Genomic DNA, 27827 nt, shown 5'->3' on the forward strand with positions numbered 1-27827 from the left:
GGCAGTCTTCTCCCCAACCTCCCCATGTCCCCCATCCCAGAGCTTCTCCAGAAGGCCATTCTCTCTCCCATCTCTAAGATTAGCATGTTCAAAACCTGCTCAATTTTGACAGACGGGAAAAAAAAAATCCACCTTGAACAGAAAGCCTTTTGAGTCTTCCCTCACTTTTGAAGCCTTTGTATTTTTAATCCCTGCTCTGCCAATTTTGTCTCCCCTTCCCCCCCTGCCCTTCAGTGGAAATTTTCTACTCTTTACAAGCCCGGCTCTCTATAGAAAATTGATTTCCCCTAGGATACAGCCATCCTACTGTTCTATGCATGGTCATTAATGACCATCCTGTTCACCACAGAGACAGACACGGTGGCACTCCTCCACAGCTCCTTAGCACAGAAAGCGCACAGGGGGAAAATCAGAACAACCTCAGAGCTTAACCATACCAAGAGTTCATCATCTCCAGAAAATACCACACAAAATCTCCAAACGAGCTATTATGAGAGTAAAATAATTCTTGCTGGTTTCTGTCACTCTTCACTTCCGCTGCACTAGATTAAAATTTTTAAATCTCCCCCAAATAATGACCATCATGTAATTTGCTTTCTCCCAGAGCCACATGGGACTGAACTGCAAATCAGATGTGACTTGAGTTCACGTTGGTTTTCCTTGGGCACTGGTATCAGGGTATCCAACGGCAGAATGCATTTCAGCACAGCCTGCAAAACCTGCCTGAAGACATGAGAAAATATCTGGGTGCTGCACTTCTTGCTGTTTTGGCTGCTTTGCAAGCAGTGTACCTGCTGGCTTCACCGTCTCTGGGAGATCTGCAATCGCACATTTGATTGCAGTGAAGTCCCATCCTTCGAGCGACAATTCTTCCCTTAGCTCTTGCTTGGCTCTGATGCCAATAGGTAAAATAAAACTTGTGTTGTACTCACAAAACAGCTCAAGCCTTCTCTATAAACATTTTGTGGATAGAATGTAAATTGACTCCCTGCTCCAACTTGACCCATGGGGTCCTTGCAAGAACCTCCCCTTGTCCCTGCTGGTACAGGGAGGTGCAACAGAGGACTGGAAGCCACGAGGAAGAAGATGGGGTAGTCAACACCTTTTCTTCTTCCATTTCCAACCAAGGATTTTTATGTGATGAAGCTAATCTTGCTTACTGAGTTGCATTACTAGTTTCAACAGGACCAAAAATGAGGAAAAATATTAATAAGGCCCAAAGATGGGGCCAGTATAATTCAGCTCAGTTCCAGTGACTTTACCTCAAATCAATAGGAGCAGCATCTTTAAATCAAAAGGTAAATTTAAAATGAAACAAAATCTTTTTAGTGACTGTTGAACAGGAAAAAACCAACCCCAAAAATTAGTTCTGAAACTGGGAGTGTGGCTTAGCTACTTAACTGCAACTTGGTCTGAAAAAAGTCAACACAGCTAATGCCTGATGCAGCACTTCAGAAGTGCTGGGATGGGTAAACTGCCCAAGCCAAGAAATTCATATTTAAAGCTCACGTTGTCCAGCTATGCTCTGTAAATTGTGCCACGATTTCTTTATATAATTCTCACTAATGCTAGCTGATGTTAACCGAGGAAATCCTCCACAGACAAACAGGATAATCCACCCCACTGTAGGTTCCATAAAATCACACGCTCTGTGGAAATTTCCAAATACCTCGGCACAATATGGGTGAGTTAAGGATAAAGTTTCAAGCCTGAACTCCATCATTTCCTGTCTTTTGCTAGTCTACACAACTCTTTAATGTTATGTTAATATCATTTTTGTGGGTGTGATTGAATTACCCGCCGCTCTTGATGCCAGCATTAGTGGATTTCTGTGTAATAGGAGACCATGCTTTACTGCACATACTGTTACTAAATACCATTAAGCAGACCAGCTGCAGACCTCCTGATAGCAGGACTGGAGGGCTACCTCGTTAGGAGGCGACGAGCACTTTACTGCTGGCACACAGCCTGAATCCCACGAGCCCTCAGCATGTCAAACTCGCCTCGATGTCCCCACCAGACAGCCTGCCGCAGCAGGTCCCCTGGCCAAAAAAAAGTGCCCAGCCCCAGGAATCTGCTGACAGTGCTGAGATCCCTCTCACGAGCTCAACATCCTGAGTCCTGTGCGGTGCTGCCGTGACTTGGCAGTCTGAAAAGATAGAGATATATTTACTTGGCGACATTTCGACTCCAGGTGCAATGGAGGGCTGCTAAATTCTCCGCTGAGAGCACGCCTCACACACTGGTGACAGCTACTAACTAGTGGTGCAGTCCTTTAAAAATCCCTTTCAGGAGTCTTTGCAGAGAGATTAAAATGCCACGTGTATGTGAGTTGTAACAATTCTAGGCCAGCCTCCGAAGGGAGATTTAACACAAGCTTTCTCATCTATATCCTTGCACTGCTAACCAGCACCTACTAAACAAATGGTGAGCCTGACCACTATGCAGAAATATCCCTCTTTGGAGAAGGATTACATTAGGGAAGAAAACAAGGGTGGGGGGCAAGGGAGAAAATGAGGGAGGACAAGGAATTTAAGTCTGTTCCATGTAGTTGGCTCAGTACACGCTAACTCTACTGATAGACCACATCATCCAAGGAGTTGCAATGTATTCTAGTCACTCTTCTTGCCACTCTGACCCACCTCTTCCTCACCACGGAACGCCTCGTATGCTGGCTGGTAGAGCTATACTTACCCAGCACCAGTGGGAGATTCAGCTGCTAGTACTCACCTAACAGCAGCCCCATGTCCCCAACGTACCATGGGAACAGCATGGCAGGGACACAGCAGGGACAAGTGATGTGGTCTTGTGATTAAGAGAAATTCTTGTTTCTCTAAGTGTAGTAAGAACCAGCAAACAAATGCAGGAACCTAACAAGAACTAACAATTGCAAATCCATGTTACAACAAAGCCAGGTTTTTCTTACCACTCGCTGAAAATAGAGATGGAACAACTAGAAGTCCTAAAAGTGCTGATAGTATTTAATAGCTGTATCATTATAGCCTGTCTCCCACATCTGTAAGATCTGCAACCAACCACGTCTTTAGTCTAATTCTTATGTTAGGCAATGAGCAAAATCATGGCATGAGTATACTGCCCTGCTTTGATTTAAACCCCACCAATGACTTGGTCATATTCCATTTTGTTCCACTGTAGCCATCAGTTTTCCTTTCCATTTAGAAGCAATTGCTTTGAGTTCATTTTATTCTGAGAGTCAAGAGATTGCCCTATAGGAACCCTTCAGCTCCTTGAACTGACTGTATGTTTGTATATGTGATAGGAATTAATTTGTTATGCAGTTCATAAGGCACTTAATAAACTTTATATTGAAATATTTGCGCTAAATTATTGTAGAGTAATTAAAAAACTTCATAGCTATACTCCATTTAATTGATGATCCTAAATTTGGTGTTGATTTAAGTAAAGCAGAGGGGACAAGAAACATTAAAGATGAGCAGAGAAATTAAAGTTCTACCAAATTAAGTTAGGTATGGCTTAGATCCAAATTCCTTACTTTTTAAAATAAAACTTCAAGGGTGCTGCAGTTTTCTCATCGTATGGGTGTTTGTTACTCAAAGCCAAGGATGGACAGGCATCTGATTTACAATTAAAGGTAATCAAAACCTCAGAGGTGGAGAGATGAGCTTCTGCTTCTGACATAGCGCCAGTACCAGCGTACTGTGATCTCCACAGAGCGCACATTGCACCTCCTTACACTCCTGCTAGGACACCACCGCAGCTTTTGAGCATCCTTTGTCCTGCTTAGGAACATCAATGTTTCAGTGATACATTTCATCCGCTTAAGGACACATACAGACATGGCTACATAAACTATACATAATAACAAATCTCCATAAACATGAAAAGGAAATTACTTCTAACCTCAAATAATTAGTTTTAAAAACATTTAAATGACCCCTGCAGTCCTTGATGAAATTGTCCAAACGCTCGAGAAAACCGTCTTGTAATCAGAGACTTAAACAGCTCCATCTATTTTGATTATTAAAGAAAAATGTCTGAAAAGTGACTTGATTATAGTGTGTAGGTACATCTGGGAGGAGGATGGGGGGAGAGGGAGAGAATCTGAAAGGTCCTTAATCTGATTACACCAAGAACCAACAGGTAAAAATCAACACCAGAAAGTTGATTTGGAAGTCAGTCAGAAATTCTGACCGGGGAACGCGATGAACAGGAACAAACTGTTAGCAACAGCGGTAGGTTTGCTGTTGCTTTCATATCTTCAGATCCAGAGTGTGTGCTTTTCTGGAACATATTCTTTACATCAAAATAAATTGGTATATTCAGTCCAGGAGGAAATAAGGGAAATTTAAGGACCTGAATCAACCAGAAAATAATGGTAGACCATCCCTTGGTCTCTTCTGGATCTTAAATACTACGAATCTGTGAATTATTTTATCCCTTTTAATTACGAGTTCCCTACTATAAAGAAGCTAAAAAGTTAATGTTCTTTTTGAATCAGTGAATTACAGAAAATAATTGAAGTTTCATAATTGGATTATAACCCCAGGAGTATATGGAAATGCTGAACTGGGAAGCTGAAGTAAGGAAAGCATGTCTGTTTTCTTCTTTTTTTTTATGTGATCACCAGGCAGTAATAGCCATAAATGCTGCACTTATTACCTGTATTACACTGAAACAATAACATGGCTGTGATCCTGCAACAACTGCTATTTGAAGAGACTGCTGTGCTTCCATGAAGCTTATATGAGGCTGGGTGTCTGTTGGCAGAGAGCTTATTTCAGAATAGGACCTATTATTTCCACACTGCTGTTATCTTCATTATTTTATTTGGGGTTGCCCCCAGAGCTGTGGCTAGGTACTTTCCAAGGGAACCAGAATCCAGATGTCTCCACTTTCCCTGGAGCTCATATGGGGACACAGAAAATACATGCCCAAAGAAAGAGAAAACCTATTCAGATCCCTGTCAGATCAACATCTTTTAAAAATTAGGCTGAAAACGTTCCATCTTTCCTGTCTCTGTTTTATAACGAAGTAGACATAAAACCTCTGACGTAGTTGCAAAAATTCTAAGAAATTCCTTCTCTAGCAAACATCTTTTAAAAAAATTAAAGACTTTTCAGTTTTTAACACAAATCTAGCAGCAGCGCTTGTCTCACAAATAATTCTGGGAAGTTACCAAATACTTGGAATGAAGGACATTGCATGCTGCATAGCACAGAGCTCTTGTCGATGCTTGTTTGGAACGGTATGGGAAAGTCTAGCAGCTGAACACAATGACATTTTTGTTTTCGTGCTGATAATATTCAATAGCTTTGCCATCAAAGTTGGCCTGCCACTTCCCCTTGTATAGAAATTACAGGCATGCTTTAAGGTTCTTGCCATTATCTGGAAGCAGTGCCCAGGTTATTCCTGTTTCAGGGGTGGGGGGGTGGGGGGCTTTATTAAGCATAGCTGGTATTGTTTCCTTCCAGCAAAGCTTTAGGACAATGTATTTCTCAAACAGATCAGAACATTATCTGCGTCATACCTTCTAGAGAAAGGTTACAGAAACATTTCTGCTATACAAATGTCAGAACATGAACAGTGTGTCTCCATCCTCTCCCAAAAGTTGGTGACTCCTAAGGAGTATAAACCACATCCCAGGCAGAGAACTTCCTACTTCCTTCTCTGCTCTCTGTGTATGTAAAACAGCCATCGATTCTGCTCTCCCACTGCTGCCATCAATTTTCAAAGGACAATAGATCAGAAAGACCCACTGAACTTGACACCACAGAATTTAGGAGAACAAATACCAAAAATGCAGACAAATCTAAAAGACTTGGATAAGCTTCAGAACAGAAGAACCAAACATAACCAGAACTTTCATTGCCACTATTCCCATTAAAATAAAACACAGCAACTCATAGGACACCAGTGAAGGAACCTTTGTCAAACCACCAGCACATCAATCAGCCTCCTCACTGGAAAGTAGAAACTGAGCATTGGAGTTTTACAGAACACCTTGAGGGGCTGGAAAATTCAGACTGTCAAGAGTCCCATGGTCATGAAGGCCCCTCCACAGAGCAACACCCACATTACAAAACCAGGCATTTGTCTGACAGACATGCACTGTGCAGAGCCTGTCTGTCCTTTGGACAGTTTTTGGCCATGAGCATTTTCAGACTCAAGCGCTTACATCAGTAAGGGGACGATAGCCTCATGGACGGATGGTGATGCCACGGTTGACTGGCTGCACACAAAATATCCTAGAGAAGTGGAGAAAGAAAGAGGACAAGGAAGGACTGGAAACATGCACATCTCAGAACAGGTCAAAAGCTGCTCATTAAGTGTGTTTGCCCTCTTTCTATCTCAACACCCCTCCTGCACAGTAAGCAAAACAAGTGGCTGTTACAGTCATGCCCTTCACACCGCTACACAGAAGACTCAATATTTCTGTTATGAGCTCTCTGTTTTGTTGTGTTTTTTTTTTTCCCAAGGACTTTAATTAAAATTCATCAGAAGAAATGTTTTCAGCAGCAGTGTCTGAGAACGCTGCCTCCTCCCCTATCTTCCATCAAATCAGGTTCATCCAACTTGAAAGGAGATGAGAAACTCTCACTGACACTCTGTCACACTCCAGTGAAAAGACGGGCACATTCAAAACAGAGAAGAGTGCAGGTGCTCATTTATTACTTTACGCAGATTATTTTTCTGCCTTTCTTCCTGACAATGGGAACGTTCACATCCCAAACGGAGCCCTCTGTAGTGCTGTGGGCATTTGCTGACCTAGAGTTCTGTTTTCCCTGATGAAATAGACTAGGTAAGAAGAGGATCGGTTCATTGCCTACTGGAGCAACTTTAATGTTTGTTTTTAACAATGGAAGACATTTGAAGATTATTTTAATGGGGAATGAATATACAAATAATTTTTTAACAATACCAGGTAAAGGAGAAAAGAACCTGTGCACATCCATGCCCATATCTATACACTGCAAAGAAGTAATATTTATATAACTGAGTGCAAAACTGCAAATCAACTGATTTCAGAAACCAAGATGTCACTCAGATGAAATACAAGTTCACTGCTTTGTACCATTTTGGACCCAGACAGCAACACCATAATGTTTCTAACAGCATTAATAAGCACCATCACTATAAAGATGTCTTCAATGCAAGAATTAACAAATAGTGCCCACGGCATTAGGTTCCACTGCTTTTATGTCTACTTTACGCATCCTTAATGTTCACCATTTGGTTCATGATCAAGGCATTTTGACTTAAAAGTATTAACCTGAAATGAATTTATTTTCCTCTTCCCACCCCTCTTAATAAACTTTTAGGAAAAGTCCATGACACAAAGAACTTGAGAAGAATACAGATTTCTCCAAGCTAACCCATCAGTGTGTTTTTCTCTGGTCTGAACACACACATTAACAAATGAGAGGAACAAACTCATGTAGTTCCCTCATTGATTAGAATCAGCATATTTAGTCCAGCAGGACACCTTTGCTGTGCTTGGCCCAACAGTATGCCCTTCTTGGGACTTTGCTTTCCCGATTTTACTTGGAATAACAAAGCAAATGGGGGGGGGGGATTGGAGGTTTTTTCTTTCCCCTCAAGTGTGGGCATTTCTTTGGTTCCCACGAAGACTGATCTCTTCAGCAGATTTCAGAGCCATTCACAGTTCTCATATTACCAGGATACACCGAACCAAAACATCCACGAAGATTTAAGCAGGAACTACTCTATATGATGCCACATGGTTCCTATATGAGCTAATCCCACTGAACGAGCGCTCTCACCTTCGTGCCCTTTCAGTCTCTGCTGTATCACAAAGCAACAGTGTCAGCTGATATTAATTACAGGAGAGACATAGATTATGTGGTTCTGTTTGAATTAGTATTGAAGCCACAGTGCACCTTACTTTAACATACAGAAGGTTACAGAACGCAGTAAATTCCTTTACGTCTCCAAAGATTACTTCCTAAAAATACAGGAGCAGACACAGGCCAACACTCTACTGCTATGTAAGTCTCGGAGAGTTTGGGGTTTGTCTTCACTAGGGCCAGGATAAGAACACCAGTTTACACTGGGTACAAATTTGGTCTGACTTCCTTGTAGAACAAAGGATTTACTCCAGGAATTCTTTTGGTCTTTTTGGTTTTGAGCTCACTATGGGGACTTTATTTTGGTTAACCTTTATTTTATTTATAGTTCACAGTAATTATTTTTAATTAACATTTTAATGCAGGAAAAAAGGAAAGGAAGGGAACTTACTTTCCACACACCTTCCTTTCATCAGTTCTCATGTAATATGGACTTCTTGTTATTTTCACAAAAGAAAAGGAAAATAAAAATAGTCAGGAATGTCAAACTCTTGCTGCCTTAACACATGGCAAGTTCATACTTGCTATAAAGCTCGATCTAATTGAAAATGTTGTACTTGTTGCAGGTATTAACAAGAGACTCTGTCCTGAAAGGCACCTTGAACCTCTCTGAAACCTCAATGAACTCAGCAGTTTTCTGTGGGGGCAAAAGGAATGCACACAGTTCATTTCAAAAATAGTCTAGGATTTGAGTAAAGTAACGTGTGTATTTTCAATTAATAACCTCAGTTACATTATCCTTGGGGCTAGCCCTTTAGTAGAATCCAAACAGTGGCAGCCTGAATATTTATTCAGACGTTCCACAGGGACAAAACCAAGGACAATCAGAATGGAATGAGAGGCTAAAATCTCACACTTGATGACTTGTCAAGGAGACAATCAGGATACCTTCAGAAAAAAAAACAAAAAAACACACACCCCCCAAAAAAACCCTACCTCCAAAAAAAAAAACCCAAACCCAAACCTTTGAGTAATCTGCACAAAATATGGATCTAGAAACCATTTAGAGAAATCACAATTCAGTAGGGATTTCCCATACCTGGAAAACCATTTATCTGGGAGATTCTGGCTCATCTTCTGCAAGAGTCAGCCTGAGCAGCATACAGACTTGCTGCTCTTTATGTTTAGAAATTTTTACTATTATTGTTTTAATTAAGTCCTTTATTTTTACTCTGGACCACAAAGAAGTCAAAACTTATTGAAGGGTGATGAGACAGATTATCCAATCAAAAAGAACAAAGCAGATGGAAATAGAAGATTTCTGAAGGTACATTATAGGCACAAGGGGGGAGGACTAAATCAGGACAAAAACGTAATTAAGTTTGAACTATCAGACACTAGAAGTTTGAAGTAGCTTGCTTTCAGACTATAGACTGGGCATGAAAAATTCATGACTGAATCAAGATGGACAGGGATTATCTTTTGAATACATGCCAATGTCTTACTTGTGCAATGCACAAGGCTTTTTTTTTTTTTAGTCAAATGTTGGTTTTTTTAAGCCAACTTTTCTTTTCAAAATTAGGGGGGGGGGGAAGAGATATTTTATTGCTCTTTTCCCAAATTCCCTTTCTCTTCTCCAAAACTTACGTTTTTAAGAAGTTTTGGGTCTAAGTCTTACATGTTTGCCCTGAAGAAGACAAGACAGACAGAAAGACCAAAATCCTGAGAGACAGACTGAGTTTTTGAAATGAAACATATTTCAAAGTAATAAAGCTCAAATGTTTAATTTGTGCGTGAGATTTCCTTCAATCTATCTCCAGCAGGATGTAGTTAGTAAGAATGGGATGTGTCCAGTATACCAACAGGGAACTAAGCCATCTGTGTATGTTTTTAAGAGAATTTTTGAATTCTTCTGGATGAAATATAACATCATGCATGAAAATTAGAGTGACAGATTATGAATATTTCAAAGATAATGATTTATATGTTGCTTGTACAGTGACACACCATGCACATTCTTCTGTCTATAATCTGTAATTTTACATCTTAAGGTTGATTATCTTTCCTTTTGATGAAAAGCATATTTTGACTGGGAAGATACATGTCGCAGTGTACCACTGCAACAGCAGAGACTGTGTACCTCAGAGAAATAAATGCTATTTTTTTAAATGATATTTACTATTATTTTCATGAAATAATTACAAATCAAAATTTTAGATGAGTAAGTTCTGATGATCAATATGATCACAGATGAGTATAAAGCCTCTTTTTTAAAAACCTCAAGAAAGGTTAAGAGGGGCCAAGGTCCATTTTTGGAAATTCCTTTACTGAGCGTTTATGAAAATCCAGAATATACATACGTAAAAGAACAACAGATTCTTGCTTGCTAAACATTCCTATTCACTCTTTTTTGATGTAACCTTTCACAGAGTCATTGTATAAAGTCCCAAAAGATACACTGCAACCTAACAGCTCCCTGCTGCAAAAGAGAATTTGATGCAACTTTGCTGGACACACGTCAAACCAAATACTGAGGATCAGAACCACACAAAAAGAAAACTTCCAGTAGCAATTTTTTTTTTTATTTACTCAGCTACTGTACAGCCTATGATGACTTGTTTTCCTTTAGTTATATGAACAGTTTGACAGATTACTGTGACAAGGTTACTCTTAAATTGATAAAAGGTTTGATAGTGTCGGAACATTTGTCAGAAACGTCTGACATCACGTGTAACGGACTCTGCACTTCAAGCATCAATGGTACTCCAGTCCGCTGTTTTCTGTTCAGTGTGCAATACACACCACCCAAAATCACACAGCAGAAATACAGAAAAGGAGGCAGGATTCACCAAAACAGCCCCGTATTTTATCAAACAATTCTTATTAAAGGGTTTCTCTTCCATAACCCACCTGACAAAATTCAATTGAATAAAAAGCGTTACACATCACTTAGGGCGGCCTCCTTGCTGGAATAAACCTGGAAATGGGATGGGCTATGATAAATATACATAGCCATAAGCATTTCCAGTGTTCCCTGTACTTCTGAGAGAGAAATATTGTGGTTTTAGAACATTATTCATCAGACCTGCCAAATGTCAGACATTACAAATGACAGTTGTACTGCTGGCAGCCTTGTCATATGCCAAAGCAGAGGAAATAGGTTCAGAAGGGCTCATTTTAGGCACTGGCAGCTAGCCTAGGTGAACCAGTGTCTTGGGCATAAGCTAGCTTTGGTGAATACCTCCCTTAAACGCACCTCTCCAAAAATCTTGTACTGCAAAATAATAGTATGGTTTATGGATTGAAATTCAGGTTTTCACCTCACTTCTTGTAGCAAATTACACTAATACTTCTATGCAGGAAGCCCAAGAGCCAGCACCTTCTGCTGTTTTGTGAATACCTGTTCACATGAAGTCTTTAGTGCGTGATGAGACCCCAGCCATGTAAGCTGGGAGAGAGATCTACAGAAGACAAGCATTTCTGAAGAGACAAATGTATGTCTTGCTCACATAGCAGCAGATTGCTGCTATACATACTGCATTTGGGGTGTGGGGGAAGGGAGAAAAAGAGAAGGGATTTGGACCTTTATCCACCTCTACTATGTAACCATCTGCAAAGGTAAAGAAAATGTCTTGCAATGTATTACTTTAAAAATCTACATGCTGCCATGACAAATTCTTGTATTTTCAGATGTTTAAGTTTCCCTATATCGTCTTTCCCTTTTGCTTTGATAAATACTTTTAATGTTCTGAAAAAAGACAGAACAACTATCTGGTTTCTCCTCACTTCCATTCAGCCAAAGGATAGAAAATCAGCAAAATGAATGTCAGCGTTTTTCTTAAAGAGCATCTGTTCACACAGGAACTCCATGATAGCAAGACAAAGCCCTCTAATCATAGACCAGATTAAGTTTAGTGGAGCACATTAAAAATTTTGCCACAGTGCCGAAAGGAAGCTCTCAGATATTTGATGTGCACTTCCCGTACGCAAACAAGGGGTAGGCACATGCTCTCTGAACTTCACGATCCAAGTAACACTGCTCGTACCACAGCCAACTCGTGCCTCACACCATGACTGCAGCACTAAGTGCCAAAGCCGTGAGGCTCCTCTAGGAATAGTTAAGTTCATTCCCGATCAGCTGCTCAGCAGAAAGCATTTGTCTGAACTTGGAAAGGGTCAGACTGCAAGAAGATGTATAGCAAAATAGCTTTTTGAACATCAGCAGACTACGGTCAATTTATACCTACTGAGGATCTGGCCCTTGAACTGGGATTATCTGTGACTGTCACCAGCGGGAAGTGTCAATGAATGTAGTTTGCACAAATGTCAGACAGGTATGCTCACAATTCAGCTTGCACGAAATATGAAAAATCACCAGCATGTTATACTCCTGTGAACAGTGAGCCAGTTCTACCTGTAGCGGCTTTAGTAGGAGAAAGTCACAGGGAAGAGTTTCAAGCTCACGTAATTTTGCTGAAGTTCAGATATCACTTCAGTAAGACTGCTAGTTCCAGTCCTGCCCAGCCACGTCCACATAAAGCATACTGAGGGAAGTCTTTCAGCATTTTTGGTCAAAATCAGGAAACGCAGAATGACATAAAATTGTAACATCCCATGAAATTGTTACTCCTATTGCAAGCTTCAAAGCAACGGCCATTTGGATTAAAGCCAGTAGATAAGCCCCAGACTGTTCCTTACTTTACCAAACTTCATTTATTGATCTCTGTTTGAAAGGCTGATTTGTGATGAAAAATATCAGACACACTGTTGTCTTTTGGAATAGACTATTCCATGGCAAAAGCACTGCAGTTCTGTATAATCACAGGGGTGGATTTTTATTTTTCAAATCTCTCCATCTCCTTATTTCAACACAAAAAATGTGTTATCCCAAATTCCACTCAGGCAATCTGTTTGGAATCTCAAACTGGATTATTCCCCTCCCACATGTCAATAGTAATAATCTAGATTTTGGAAATCCAATCAGTTTCAACAGGAATAAAACACAATAAAACTGGTATTTATCAGTACAATCTGCAAACATGACTCTCAAGATAAACAGGAAGGTAGAAGGTGCTACTTTCTACATCATCAGTTTTCAGTGGAACTGCAGTTAATTAGGTGTTTGCTATAATGCTACCTTCCTTGGGTTTCGTACTTCTCAATCTTTGAGCCTGGCAATATGTGACACAGCAAACCAAAGATGTGATAAATGACTGAGGGGGGAACACCCATGTTCTGTTGTGCACCGGGTTATGAGTCACAGATCATTGTAGCTACAAAATCTGTCATTAGGGAGGTTTACTTGCCATGCAAATTCTCCTTTTAACATAAGAAAGAAAACAGATTAAAATAAACAGCAGTCAATATGAAGGCCCTCACCTCTCTATCCCCCAAAACTCATTACCAGAAGGTTTTCAACAGGCATTAATTAGCTGTTCAAACTAAAGAAATAACGGTTAACCTTCAAGTGCAGGAGGCTTCTAATGTCTTTTTGTGGACATACATAAGTGTAAACTGAAAGGCCAGCTCTGACATTTTCCTACCCAAAGACACAAGTATTTTAAGTGCACTTACGGCTGGCACAGCTTGATAAGGTCCTGGTCAGTGGTGCCGGGTGGAAGGCCTCGAATGTACAGGTTGGTTTTACTCAACTGCTCTCCGCTGCTGTTGTTGCTGCTGTTGTTGCTGCTGTTTGTGCTGGGGCTGGGAGGAGCCATGGGGTGGGGAGCTGGTGCATAGGACTGCTGGAAACAAAACAAAACAAATAGGCTGTTACTGGAAAACGAAAGCATGGCAGACTCCTGCGCTTCACCCAAGTAACTCTAGAGCTATGCACCGAGAGCATGCTTGTTCTGCCCTCCCTGCCCACCTCCACCTGCCCGCTCCCACAGCGCGTGCGCCCACCCCGAGCCAGCAACGCCTTTCAAAACGCAAAACAACGCCGAGATTTCGGGTTTAGCCATGGCTATGAAGTGCATTATTTTACTTTGTTTTTTAATCTGGAATTAAAGTAGCTAGATTATGAGCCTATTTTATCTAGATCACAAAATAAAGCCCTGAAATGACAGATACTCGGAAGTAACTGGTATTAAAGAAAGAAGTTAAGTACAATCTCCTTTAAGAATACTCTAAGACAAAAATAAGAGTATCTAGCCAAAGGTATGGGAGCTGATGCCAGAAACCTAGTAAGTCTTTTCTAAACATGAGAAGCATCCAGTACACGCACAGTCAGGTGGCAGAGTGTTAGCTAGCCCGAGAGGGGAAAAAATCCAAAGCAGCCTGAAAAAGACTCTGTCATTAGGGATGTCTTTCACAATAGAAAAAGAGGGTTTGGAAAAGATGATCAGGCTAGGACCTCCCACTCTCAAAACCTTACCCACTTCTGAACAACCACAAACCACACACAACAGCTGAGAAATATCACGTAAAAAGGGAGGCATTCTCACAGGAAAAACAACACTCTCCCCTAACTCCCTGGTAAATACATGCTATGAAAGAAGACACATGCATGCTACAAAAATTAGCTAAGCACCTCCGATCTGGGGCAACAACAGGGAATTTAAGCTGCTGCAACCATCCCTGGCTCTCTGACCATCAGCATATTTATTCGCAGCACAGAGTGCCTGTCAGGAGAATGGAGGAGTGGTTGGAAGGAGGAGGCCATGTCCTGTCACTGCTGTGAGCTGTGCAGAAAAGCTGAGATCTAGGAGAAGCTGGAGGAGCTGGGGGATGCTGTGGGCCGAGGCTCTGGCTGGGCAGCCGGGGGAGCCGGAGTAAGAGCTCCAGGAACGTAACTGCCTGCTGAGAGGGGGGAAATCCAGTTTCTGCAAGCCGCTCAGCTTATTCTACTAGCAGTATGCGTGGTTACAACTGCAGGTAAATATTGGGCCAACGCGAAGTTAACCATGTTGTGCTAATGGACTAATAAAAGCAAAACATACGTAATTTTCATTATAGTAGCAATGACACTTTAGTGACTTCCAATATGCTCATTCTGCATTTATGCCTTGAACAGAGAAAACATTTGTCTGTGAGTAATTCTGATCACACTAATCAACTGCCCCTTTCATTTCAGTGGCCCTACTTTAGCGCTTATAATTACGCACACACTAAATCAGAGCCTCGGTAGATGGGTATTTTTAAATTAGTAGCTCTAAACTCTTTCAAACAAGTCCCTTTACTTAGAAGAACCAAAAAAAGTTGGAGAACATAAGGGGAGCATCAGTGATAGGTGAAGCTCAGAGGCTTTGATGAAATACATAAAGCACCACACTTGCAACGATGCCTTTCCTGCTGCCTTCTCCTTCCTTCTTCCCAGTTTCTCCCATTTAAACCGGGAGAGTGGGAACACACCATCAAGTGTCAGCACATCAGAATTCCTCTGCAATCTAGCCTGGTTGTAATGTGAGTCAAGTAGGACCCATTAAAAGGAAGAATCAGTTTAATAGACAGTGCAATCGCCATGCTAGCAAGTAATGACATTTGCTCTCATCTACAGTAAAAGAGAAAGGGCAATGAGCTTCCTTCCCCAAGTATCTGCGTAGATACTTTTGCTGACAATCAAAAGCACTTAATGCATATGGATCGTATTTCTCTGCACACACATTTTATCACTGGGTAATCCTCACCCACCCGAGCTTCAATGTCATTCCCAGAAAGAGAGACCTGAAGCAGCAGCCCCAGGTACCAGCACGGGGAACCGCCTCGACTAAGCCCCTGTGCCATGGGCACATCCTGGAAATCAGATCCACACCACAGCCATGGCATGGCTGGGTAAAACTGCAGACAACGGTAACCTCCACAAATACATAGACACATGCATCTTAAAACATCCTGGCTGAAAGCTTATTTAAACCAGTGGGCACTCCAAGGCCATGGCAGAGGTAGATGTGGCTGTGTGTGGCACACGCTTGTCTTCAGTATACCAAGAGCTCAGGAAATAGCCTGTGGTAATCTTGCACATTTTGAGCATTGGTAATGTAAAATTAAAAAAAAAAAATAAAAATAAATTAAAAAAAAAAGGTCAAGGTAACATTCTTACTGCTTTACCCCACACCTCCAAGTTTACCATACACACTGAATGCATGTAAATGACATAAGGCTAGGACAAAATTTTCTTTAAGCCAATGAAATGCTACATACTTTAACTATTAATTGTTGTTATTATTATGTATGTCTTAGCAGAGCATAATAACTAAATGGCCTATTCTCACACCAACCTAATAAGCAACAAAAAAACCCAAGTGGAAATATACCTTTGAAATACAAAGAGCAATTTTCATTCTATTATAAGATCTTTATCCTCACACAGAGGAAAGCACTGGGGGCCTAATTCTAATTTAAGCTTAAGACATTTTATCCCTCTCGGCCAGCTGAAAGGGGACCTAGAAGTGAACATGAATTACATTTACACGGATTTTAAGGCCACAACTATTAAAAAAAAAAAAAAAGTCCTTGGTATACCCAGAGAATTAGGCCACGGGATAGGTGGTCTCTCAAGCAAGAGCTGCTCAGACAATAGGCACACACAGATGCCCAGGTTCACAGCAGCATCCACAGAGATGCTTTAAGGGTGGGCAGAGAGGCAGCCACACTCCAGTTTGGAGGATGCTGATCTTCTCAGACCAGGAAGCACTGATATACTCCAAGTTCTCTTCACTAATAAATCTCAGCCACTGCAGCCCACAGTAATTTCCATGCATATCCAATACCCCAGAATACCCTCCGCAGAAAGATTACAAAATTGCCTGTACTAGGGCTGATGACATCTTCTGGCCAGTTGCCAGACTAAAAGCTTCAGGTCAGAAGAAAGCTTTGAATTCTTGTTTCCTGAGCCGATGAGTGCATGACTGATGGCAGAAGAATGCATTTTGCCTCCAAATGAGCAAAGGGTCTGGTTCATTAATCTCCACGTAATAACTGGAGTGAAAGAAATGAATGGCAACCTGATGATGATCCCAGATACGGACCACTTGCTACAGGATCCTGGATGATGCCGAAGAGGGGCATTGCCTGGGGAGCCACGTGCGCACCCGACGGCAGGAAATTTGGGCCTTGTTCTGACATCGGCCCCCTCCGTGGCTGGGGGCAAAGCACTTAACTTCTCTGCCACGAGAGCCATGAGGAGCACCGCTTTCCAGAATGGCTCAAAACACCCTGACACCAGCTGTAGAAATCTGGGAAAGACATTTTGCCAACACAGCTGAGAACAGGACCTGCAGCGCTAGAAGAAAAGTATTAGGGAAAATCTACATGTTTTACTTCAAAAGGGAGCTGGAATTCAGATCTGGCTTTGCCATTAATTTTTCAAATAGCCAATGCAACCAACTAATTTTTCAATTCTCATGCTTCATTATTCAACGGGGAGTGTGGGGGGAATGAACTGGTTTGTAGATCATTCCAAGCAGCTTATTAATTTAGCATGGCTGGCTAATAGGATTTGTTTTCATCTTTGAAAAATGAATGAAATTTCTCCTTTTTCATTATCTAAAAGTGAGAAATTAATGTGCTTAATTCTTATCCAGTCTCAGGAACGCACCCTTGCGCTTAAACCATACCATTGAGCAAGTGTGCATAGCTAAGCATGAATAATGAGATACCTTGGTCTTTCTTACTTAATAACCCAGAAATGCTGAACCAGAAGCCTCCTGGTTACTAAATGAACAACACTCCTCCTTCCAACATCCAACCTCCTTACACAAGAACGGTATTTATCTTCCCATGGCAACCACAGTACTTTTATGTAGTTTTTCACTTGTTGCAAGTTCAGTCTAAAGCATTTTTCTTCCAAAGCAAAACACTACTTAAAAAGACAAATTTCAAATATTTTTCACATACAACTCCTTTTGGATGGGAACCACAGGCCCCAGATGCCAAGTTGTAGAGTCTGCTTTATTAGCAGCAGCTGGCTCCTTGGCAGGCTTCTGAGGCGGTCGGGCTTGTGGTTTTGGAGTGGCCTCAGAGCCTAGGATGCAGCTGGACAGCTATGCTAATGGACTAGCCAATTTGTTTGTATTCACCTTTGGCTATCCTAAATTTGTACTCTTTTATCCACTTGAAAGTAAGGTCTTGGAAAGGTTCCCCATTAACACCGATACGTTGACTTTTCCTATCATAGCGCATACTTTATATAAAAAAATGAGTACGACACACAGTCCTGCATTAAAACATGCATTATTTAAGCAATTGTGAACATACACTATCCATTTTGCTCTGAACGGAGTGTTTTCCAGCTGCTAGATTCATCTCACTTAGAGCCCAATTGTTACACAATTCCCTTAGCTCCTGATTGAGAGGATAAAATAAGGCAAAGTAAATACAAATAAGTGGTGCAAATATCAGTTTACAGCTCACGCTAGCAAAACACTGTTCTCTTTACACCCTACTGTACAAAGGAGTAATTTTTGAGAGCTGGAGGGTTCTTACTGGCCAATTATAGTAATGACGAGAGCATGCCACCAACTTATCGGCCTGTTGATGGGATTTTGGAGCTGATTGAATGGCAAATCTCATATCAAGCAAAAGACAATCATCACAGTTGAAGAGGAAACAGAGACATAGGGCAAATATAATAAAAAGAATTAGATAAAAGCCACGGCAACTCTTCTGCCCCCGGTTGGCTTCCTCAGTGAGATAAGGTGTATTTCTCTTCCACAGCCAGGTGGAACAGAAAAGTAAATAAAAGATGAACACTGAACTGGCAACACAGAAACCTCGTGTATTTTAGAAAGGCTGCAGTCGGGGGAGCTCGAGTCATAATTTTCTTCCTGAATTTGTAGGGCATTCGCTGGTCTTGCAGAATCCAGCCATGACAATTGTCTAGCTCCCATCTGGCCAATGAAGGCCTGGAAGACAGCACTCTTCTTGGACACTTCCCTACATAGGCAGACCTTTCCCTAGACATCTAACAGAAAACAAACAGGTGTAATAGTGGACATGTTTTCTAACCTCTCTCCACAGTGACAAAGCTTCCTGGACTGTTTCTGTAGAAGCAACAATCCACTGCTTGGCAACTTTTTCCATTTATAAAGGGATGGTATGAGAAAATGTAAGTAAACTCAAAAGATGAAGACAGACAGTAAGGTTCAAAGTCTGCTCCATCACAGTCCTTTCAATCAGGAAAACCAGAACACACCTCAAGAAGATTTTGATTTCTCTGAATCCCTTCCAAGGCCTTTAAAAGTGATTTGCTGGATACAAGAAGATCAGTGAGTCAGAGCTGCTGGGTCATGCTCTCTGTACTGCCGCTATATCACTGTGCTACCCCAAGCAAGTCATTTAGATTTCTTATGCCTCAGTTTACCAACCTGTAATGATTCTTCCTTACCTTTTCAAGGCTTATATAATGCTCTGTGATTACTGGATGAAAGACACTATTGAGGACTGCTATATTACTTAAAGATGGGGAAAATATTATTAAAATTTAACTTAACCAAAGCTATTCCTAATTGTTTTGCAGATAACAATGACTTCTGCACACAATGATTTTGCTACCCTGTATCTAAACTGAATGAACAAAATAATTTTAAATCTTAAGTAGAATGCCAATCCAATTAGCTTTCTCATTAAAAAATTTGTTTTTTTTTAAAAAACAGGATTATTCAATCACAGTGCTCTCTTGCTCATGCTTCTAGTATACATTTGAACTTTTTTTTTTCATTCTATTCCAAACAATACCTTTAGCCCATAGGAAAAAGGTGCCATTGTGTTTTGCTTACCCTTTCTTTTCACACAGCAAAAAAGAACACTTGTGAAAAATTACAATTATGAAGGAAAAAAACCCAAAAACCCTAGTCCTCCAATAGGCACAGTAGTCATTCAACAGTCAGATTAAAATTGTCATTTGATGGGTCGATAAGATATTTTGAGATCTTTGTTTCACACACAAAGCTGTTGAAATTAGTAGGCTAAGTACTCCTGGGGTTTACAATTCCCTTGAATCCAGCACAAAGCACAAGAACTCCATAAAGCATAAGCTCTGGAAGAATTTGGCTTAGTTTTCTCTGTTCTAAAATACTTCTCTTCCAAATCATGACTACCTACGTTTTAGCACTTTATAAGCACCTACAGGTAGACAATACATAGGAAGCAAAGCATCCACGGGAAGAGGAAGAAGTCCTTTATTGGATAGTACCTGCAAAGTATGTCTCATTTTATACAATTTTCTGCATTAAAACCAACCAACCAACCAAACAAAAAACAACAGCAGTTCACTCTTCTTGGCTATCTTTAAGAGCACTGAGAGTTTAGCAATCATTAGCCAGGATGACATACACCAGAAGCCTGAAAATTTTCTCCTGATCACAGTATCTTGTATTTCCACTAAGAGTGACTGAAATATGTCAATATGTACATCACTCTGTTTCCCACCATTACCAATGGGAAACTTCAAAAGCAAACTGGTCAACTGGAAAGCGGCTTATTTTGAAGTACGATGAAGTCTAAATAACAAAGTGGATTAGAGCACATCTCATTAGAATAGACTGATGATCATCTCACCTGAGGATGAGCAGGCCCCAGCAAAAACCAGTCCAAGACAAGGGAATGGCACAGAGATGAAGAGCATCGTTTTCAGACTGAGAACACCCTGGCCATTGCTGCCCCCCTGGGTTTTGGTCACTAAACACATGTAAGCTGCCGAGCTGCCAACTTCAGCCCTTTGCTCTCTCCTCCCTACGTGCTGCCATACCAAAGATAAAACTACTCATCCCTCATAAGTGATTTTCTGTTTATCTGTGGACTGCCTGTCACTCTGGACTAAACTATGGTAGCGTCCCTAAATTTAGCGCTTCTCGCATCAAGACAGGAGGGTACAATTTAGTCCTTAGCACTAAAAAGCTAAAGACTAGGAATGAGAGCTGTGTCACCAAATAAATATTTTCCAGAGCGGAAAATAACCTTCACAGACTTCTCTCCTCCCATTTATTTCATGTCAGGAGGCTCCTGTGACAGTCCATTCCTGTGGCATTATTTATTTCTCAGCAAGGGAAAAGAAGAATTTTCTCTATAGATAAAGTATTTTGGCACTTTGGCAAACTTGTAAACAATAACCTATATTCTTTGACATAAATTAGTGTTACTGCTTCATTATCCAATCCATTCATATTTTATTGATGTACTGAGACTAAATGTGAACAGAATCTAGATCTTAAAAATACTAAATCTGGGCAATCTGGATGATAAAACATTGCAATTCCCCTAATAATATTTTAAAGCACAGATCAAAATATGACAGCAATTACTGCCTGTGGTACAACAACTCTGTAGTAAAAAAGTGGGGGGGAAATAACAAATTTAAGCAGAAATTATTATTTGTGTTTACATTTCCATGTAGCCAGATTTTGGGCTACAACGATGAGTTGTCGGTCCATTTGAAGGTTAAGAATAAAAATGCAGATCGAAAGCCAATACTTAACTTTCCAAATGTTTGCAAAAACAAACACGTTTTTGGTTTTGAGAAACTAAATTTACTCTCTGGGTATTTGTTTACATGTGGCAGACTAAAAGCATCTTGGAAATGAGATGCAGGAGACACGTGCTTCATTGCATTGCTTTTCTGCACACAGTCCACACATACCACAGCATCAACACTGGTGTGAGAACCTGAGTATAATAAAAGCCCATCACATAAAACTGAACTTAAAGCACAGAACAAAACCAAAACATCGATAAGATACTCTTTCCTCTCCACTTGAGAATTTGGTAAGCAGAGATCAGAAGCAGATGTGTTTTCGTTTTGCAGAATGAAAGCCCAACCAAAAAGTTTTTTCAAAACCCAACCCTGGTTTCCTCAGTTTGTCTGTCTTATGGAAGAATAAAGTGGGAAATATGCCACTGTTGACATGAGCATTGGTGGGATGGAGGAATCAGGGGTGGCAGAGCGCCCCAGGAACAGCCCCCACCATCTCCCCATGTTACCACAACAATCTTTTGTAGATATGTACGGGGAACCTCTGCCCCCTCCACCCAGTGCTATATAAAGATGAGCTGTGCCTCCCCTCCTGCGGCTGAAGGAATCCACGGAACACAGAGTTTGGGAAAGGTTTGTCCCAAAGATAACAGCGTGACACCATCAGGACAGAATCTGGGGCATTCCACAATAGCCAGAGTTCATGTTCTCTTCGGGGCCCCTTGGGCTACAGCAACACACTGCTCCCAGGCTGGGGGCCAGAGGATGCCCACAGAAGATATGAGCCATCACAAACCTCACCACATTTTTGCTTCCAGTGCAAACTCCTCTAACAAGTTCATGATAGCAAATAGCTTTTAAAAAAATTGCCCGTCCAAGCCATTACAGTTGATACCTAATTCCTCGCCTAGGAAGGAACCAATCTCATGAGACTGATGTAATGTCATTTAAAGGACAGCTAGAAAGCCCTCTGACAGTAAGCTGATACACCTGGAACAAGGATCTGACAGTAGCAGTTAGGATTTAGGTGTCAGCCTACGGGGGTAGTTGGCCAAGGCAGTGCTGGGCACCCTTCACACTTGTGACAGCCCTGAATCCTGCACCACGAAAGGCTGAGGGAGGCAGGGAAGCCAGGGTGGCCATGCACGGGGCTCACCGCAAGCAGCGTGCTGCAGGAGGCAGCTGGGTCTGAAACCCCACGTTAGGAACCTCTCTGTCCCATACTAGGTACTTCTCTACATCCTTAAAATGAGTTGTCTATGTGAAAGAGTGAGTTTTATAATGAAGTCACCATTACACATGAGCTAGGAAACTGTCTGGGTCCACGTAAAGGCGGAAGTGAAGGAATGGGTCTGCAAGCCTTAAAGGAACTTGGTAATGAGATGAGTTGCCGACCTTCATCAGGGCAAAGGCAGCTTTGAGCACCCACTACCAACATCCCAGGAGCACACAAAACGTTAGGTACTTGGGAAGGTGAGCAAGATTTACCATGATACATTTTGGGATTTAAGCACTGGCCTTTCCAACTAGTGTTGCTAAGTGCTTAAATTCATATGCCCAGGAAGTGGAATACAGACAAACGCTCTCCACTTTGTTACTGTAGACTCTGGTGTCTCATAAAATCTCCATTTTCTCTAGATTTCATGCGTCAGACATGGGAGGTAGTGTGGGAAATGCTGTTTAATTTTCTTTGATTTAACAAGCATCTACTATAATTTACGTTTAAATTTTCTTCCAGACATCAATCAAATCCACTTGAGGCAAAATTTACTAAATAAACCAAATAATTAATGCATTAGAGAACCTCTTTATTCTATTTTTGGAATTTTCAGAATTACACTCAATTTATTTACAGTCATTTCTACCTTTTTCCTTAAAATTCAACTTTCTATAAACGATATTAGTTTTGAGGATGAATTTACTCAAGCATGCTATGAATGTGTAAAAAAACCCAACACTGCTGTCTTTTTGAATCTATGAAATAAAACAGTTCCATATTTTGTTTCCATTCATACTTTTCTTATTAGGAAATCATACGTACCTCAGACCGAACTGAAGCCTGAGCACTAAATCCTCAAAGGCAAAAGTCCAAACTGATCAGCCCACCCTCAGGGGTATTTGGCCACCTGTGTAACTAGATGTCATAGCAGTTACTGCCTACCACGCACTTTGTTGTCATGACCGGAAGTCCTGGGAATGCCCAGAGGACTACTGAATGATGAAAGTCTCCTCCTAAATTTTGTAATACTTGAAGTCACTGGAAGATGACAAATATATCGTAGCAGCTAGTGAGGTTTTGACATCTGTTTTCGCTAAAACGTAAATAACATCATGAACTTTTTTGAAAAGTAAAAAAAAAAAAAAAAACTTCAGAAAGTCCACTTTGCTTCAAAATCAGTGAATCTGATTATGCATAACCCTGCCCTGCTGGTTCGATATACGAAAGACCTATCATTTCTTACACTGTAATCCAGCATTATTCAGCAAGTCCTTTCCCTTCTAATTCCTACTTCTTTCTTCAATGTTTCCACCATCTCTGGTTTTTAGCACTTCTCAGAGCAGGAAAAAAAAAAACCAGTCTAAATTTACTGTGGTATAAGTTCTCAGTGTCTTCCCATTTCTTCAATAACAGATTGTGCTTCTGTGCTTGTCCGAAGTTTCAAATGTCATGTGACTCATGCACTCAGAAATGTTGACTCAATTAAAATATCCATACAAAACTAAATTGCTGTTTGGTAAAAGTAACCTATCCTTTTTTTTTCTGATATACTTAGAATGGCTCATAACCAGTGCAGAAATTCAATTTCCTTGTGACAGCTTCCTTTTCTCAGTTCCCTAAAATCATCATCATTTTCTGCTAAATGTTGTGGGATGATGAGCCAAGTATCTTGCTAGCGCACACAGGTTCAGTTGAAGACGTCTCACCCAAACCATTATGTGTTTTGTGCCATGCACTTTTTCCATAGTGTGCATAACAATATGAAGAACCTGAACTTGTGTGCTCAGAGGTGAAGAGCCTTGCAATGTGGGGACTCAGCTGCTTCGTTACACATCTGTGTAAAATCCAAGGGAACACTAATTGGGATAATGAGGTACTCCTGTTGCAAGCAACAGGAATTCAGAGTAACAGGATATATATGTTAAAATTCCTGAAACAAACAGGAAAGTTTAAAAAAAAAATTCTAACACATTCATCTATATTTACTGTTTTTCACCCTATGTTTTCTTGATAAAGAGCTTAAATTTCCTTCTGCACTGCAACATTGCCGCCAGTCTCTTCTGTTAGCTTTCTGGCTTTTTGATCTTTTAATATTCTTCATTCAAGCTGATTTATTTTTTAAGTCTGCATTTTTTTCTCTGGAAAGAACATGTACTTGAAGTAATTTCAAATGTTAAAACAGGATAACTAAAATAAGAAAGAAAGTCTTCTTAATACATTTCCTTGATAAATGTGGTACCAAGCTTTAGAACAGAAGCTTGAAGAACATTACCATGTAACAATAAGGTTTGTATTTCAAATTAGATACATAGAAATATTTTAAAAGTCTTAATAGCTCTTAATACCACTGTCTTAGACTCATGTGCACGAATTGTTGAGCAAAAAAGGAAATTTAAATCTGAAATGAAAAATAATTTACATTATAAACCACAAGGGGAAGAGTGACAACTATAATCACTTCTAACAAAACAGTAATCAGATCATAACAGTAACATACCATGTTACTAACTGGAGCAGAAATTGATTAGGAATACCAGGGCAATAAGGTTGTCTACGGGCACGCTGGAAGCAAGAGGAAGACTAAGGAGAACATTTGCCCACTGCTGAATAGGGCAGGGGGCTAGTGACAAAGGACACAGGAGAGATGGAGGCACTTGGAGCTTTCTTTGCCTCAGTCTCCACTGGCAAGGTTTGCTGCCAGGCCTCTCAGGTCTCTCTGACAAGTAGTAGGGCTTGGGGTTTGAGGCGCTGCCCCAGAAGAGGAGCATTAAGTTAGAAACTACTCCAGGAAGCCACTCGCAGGTTACTCAACACCGACTGCAAGGGACAATGACCGCAAGGGAGCCGGACAATGTCACCGTGAAGCTGCTCTCTCTCATCTTTGAAAGGCTGTGGCAACTGGAGGCATCAGGATATTCTTGATGACTGGAAAAACGGCAAATGTTATACCTGTCTTCAAAAGAGGGAGGATCTGGGGAACTGCAGGCTGGCCACCGCCTGGCAAAAACCAAAGAGCAAAGCCTCCTGGGAGCTGTGTCTAAGCACCTGAGGGAGAAGAAGGTGACTAAAAGCAGACAGACTGGATGAGCAAGGGCAAATAACACTTAGCCAACTTGTTTGCCTTCTGTGTTGAAACAACTGGCTCTACAGATCAGGGGAAAGGAGTGTATGTTGTTTACCTTGACTTTAGCAAGGCTTGCAACATGGTCCTCCACAGCATCCTTGCAGTCCAACTGAGAAAGGCATGAGCTGGAGTGATGACAAGGAGGATAAAAAACTGGCTGGAAGGTTGGGCTCGAAGAGGAGCTGTCAATGGTTCGAAGCCTAACCGGCAGCAAGGCACAACCGGAAGACTGATACTGCAGCCGGCCATGTGGTACCATCACCAACAAGCCGGACAACGGGAGGGAGTACACTCTCACTGAGATTGCAGATAACGCCAAGTCGGGGGGAGCAGTTCACTGACTGGAGAAAAGGGCTGTCTCAAAATATTATTATCAGTATGTCCAATGCTATAAGAACTGCTTAACACAAAACTCTTTCACCTCACGCATTATGTTAAAAATCCTCCAAGTTTACTTACAGAACAAACGTCTACCAAGCGATTTCTGCAGGTGCAGATACATCCTATAATCAAATTCAACTGCACACAAAGGATTTAGTAAAACTGAGACATCTGAACTTTATTCCTTTGCTGTGCTTTGACCTCAAGTTTAGTTCATTTGCTAAAGTCGTTATTAAACAACAATGTTCCACACAGATTTAAGCAGCAGTAGTATTTACATTAATGCAATATCCTTGGGTTAAAGGAATTAGAAATGCTGAAAATCCTGTTCCTCAGCTTCTTTGAAGATCTACAGTGTAGTCTAAGGAAACATCGTCTAAGAAAAAACTACCATTTTAAAGGCAGTCTGGTTCTCAATCATTTAAAGTGAAATAAACTGGCAGGTCTTTACAGATCTCTGAGACTAAAAGTTACACAATTAATGCCACTGCCAGCTGCCATCAGATAATCAAAGTTCAATTCTGGTAAGATTTTAAATTAAATGCAACCCTAGTTATAACAAATAGATTTTACCTTTTATTTTTTCCTACTTCTTGAAATAGGGAAGGCAACCTCACACCTCCCCCATCATATCAAGGAATAGCTTTCAATGGGCAGTGTACTCAGACCAGGTACTCGGAGTATCTAGGCACAATCTCAGACATAAAATGTCGCATACAGTAGATCTAAAGTGGTAATTACAACTCAAGCCTCAATTTTGGGGAATTCAGCCCAAAAAAACTTGAAAAACAACTTCAGTGATCTTAAAACTGCAACGATATACTGAAAGACATCTGCAGATATACTGCCGGACTCCAAGGCGTGTCTGAGGACAGCTGCAGGACTGAATCCTACTTACAACACAAGAAACTAAACTATCACTAAATACCTCTGCAAAGGCTGGGGTCTTGTGGAAAGCAGAACATATCTCATAAAGTATTTAAATGACCACGTGGTAATAGCTACTCACACAGGATCCAAATTCAGACTGCACAGACTCATGAAGTCCAACATTTCCTAACTTCTGACTCCTTGACTGTATAACTTCAACATCTTTTAAGATAATTAACAGAGTCTGACAACAGAAGCTGACAGTTACTTTCCATAAGAAACACCACATTTGGGGAAAACAAATAGCCCACCTAGCAGAGAGCTTTACATTTGGGAGTTGCTGATAACAGGTGTTTTGGGAAATGGCATAAGAGATGCAAGCAGAGAGTAATTATTCCCAGTATACCTTTCACTTTGGGACTTCCCAACCAGAAGCTGCACGGGGACCATCAACCTAACACATACCGAAGGTCCTCTCTCTTCCATGATCTGATGCATTTAGACTTTAGTCCTCTAAAAACCTCTTTGTGGGAACCAGTTTTAGAATTTAACTTGATATTAAAAGAAAAAATTTTAAAAAATAATTTTATTTTACATCTGCCACCAAAAAAAAAGTAATTGGTGCTTCCTCCCCCCATTCTTGTTTTACAAGGAAAATTTTGCAGTGGTTCTTTTTCCACCTTCTTCCTACCATTCAGAACATTTTATGTGAAACTCTGTCATACCATATCCCATGTCTTACACGGATAATCCTCAAAAACATGAGGAGGTGGCAACCACCCGGTCAGGGGGATTGCTATCACATCTTTTTGCAAGTAAATAGAAACATCGTTGACATGGTGATGCATGTGCCAAAATACAGAGTCAGATTATTGAAAGTGCTAGATGTTTTTAGCACACTTTGGAAAAAAAAAAGTCTATATTCAAAAATATTTATTCTTAGGGCTTCCTCCTAAAAGGAAAATGAGAAAAAGGGAATCCTAGACTAAAAATATATAGATACTCTTTTAACTCTACCGGTGTTAAATATCTGTGTTA

General features: G+C 40.7%; 1 protein-coding gene across 5 annotated transcripts in view; it reads right to left on the reverse strand.

The window, feature by feature from the left end:
* RBMS3 (RNA binding motif single stranded interacting protein 3) overlaps nucleotides 1–27827 on the reverse strand; it is a 453407-nt gene that overhangs the window by 342081 nt on the left and 83499 nt on the right. For 3 of the 5 annotated variants that reach the window (XM_076331137.1, XM_076331140.1, XM_076331138.1), the window contains exon 2: nucleotides 13362–13531. In XM_076331137.1, the coding sequence (XP_076187252.1) occupies nucleotides 13362–13531 (170 nt within the window). The remainder of the gene's footprint in view (nucleotides 1–13361; nucleotides 13532–27827) is intronic. The other 2 variants (XM_076331139.1, XM_076331141.1) reach the window with 1 other exon arrangement.

The sequence above is a fragment of the Aptenodytes patagonicus genome, chromosome 2 (genome assembly GCF_965638725.1).
Source record: "Aptenodytes patagonicus chromosome 2, bAptPat1.pri.cur, whole genome shotgun sequence".
NCBI lineage: Eukaryota > Metazoa > Chordata > Aves > Sphenisciformes > Spheniscidae > Aptenodytes > Aptenodytes patagonicus.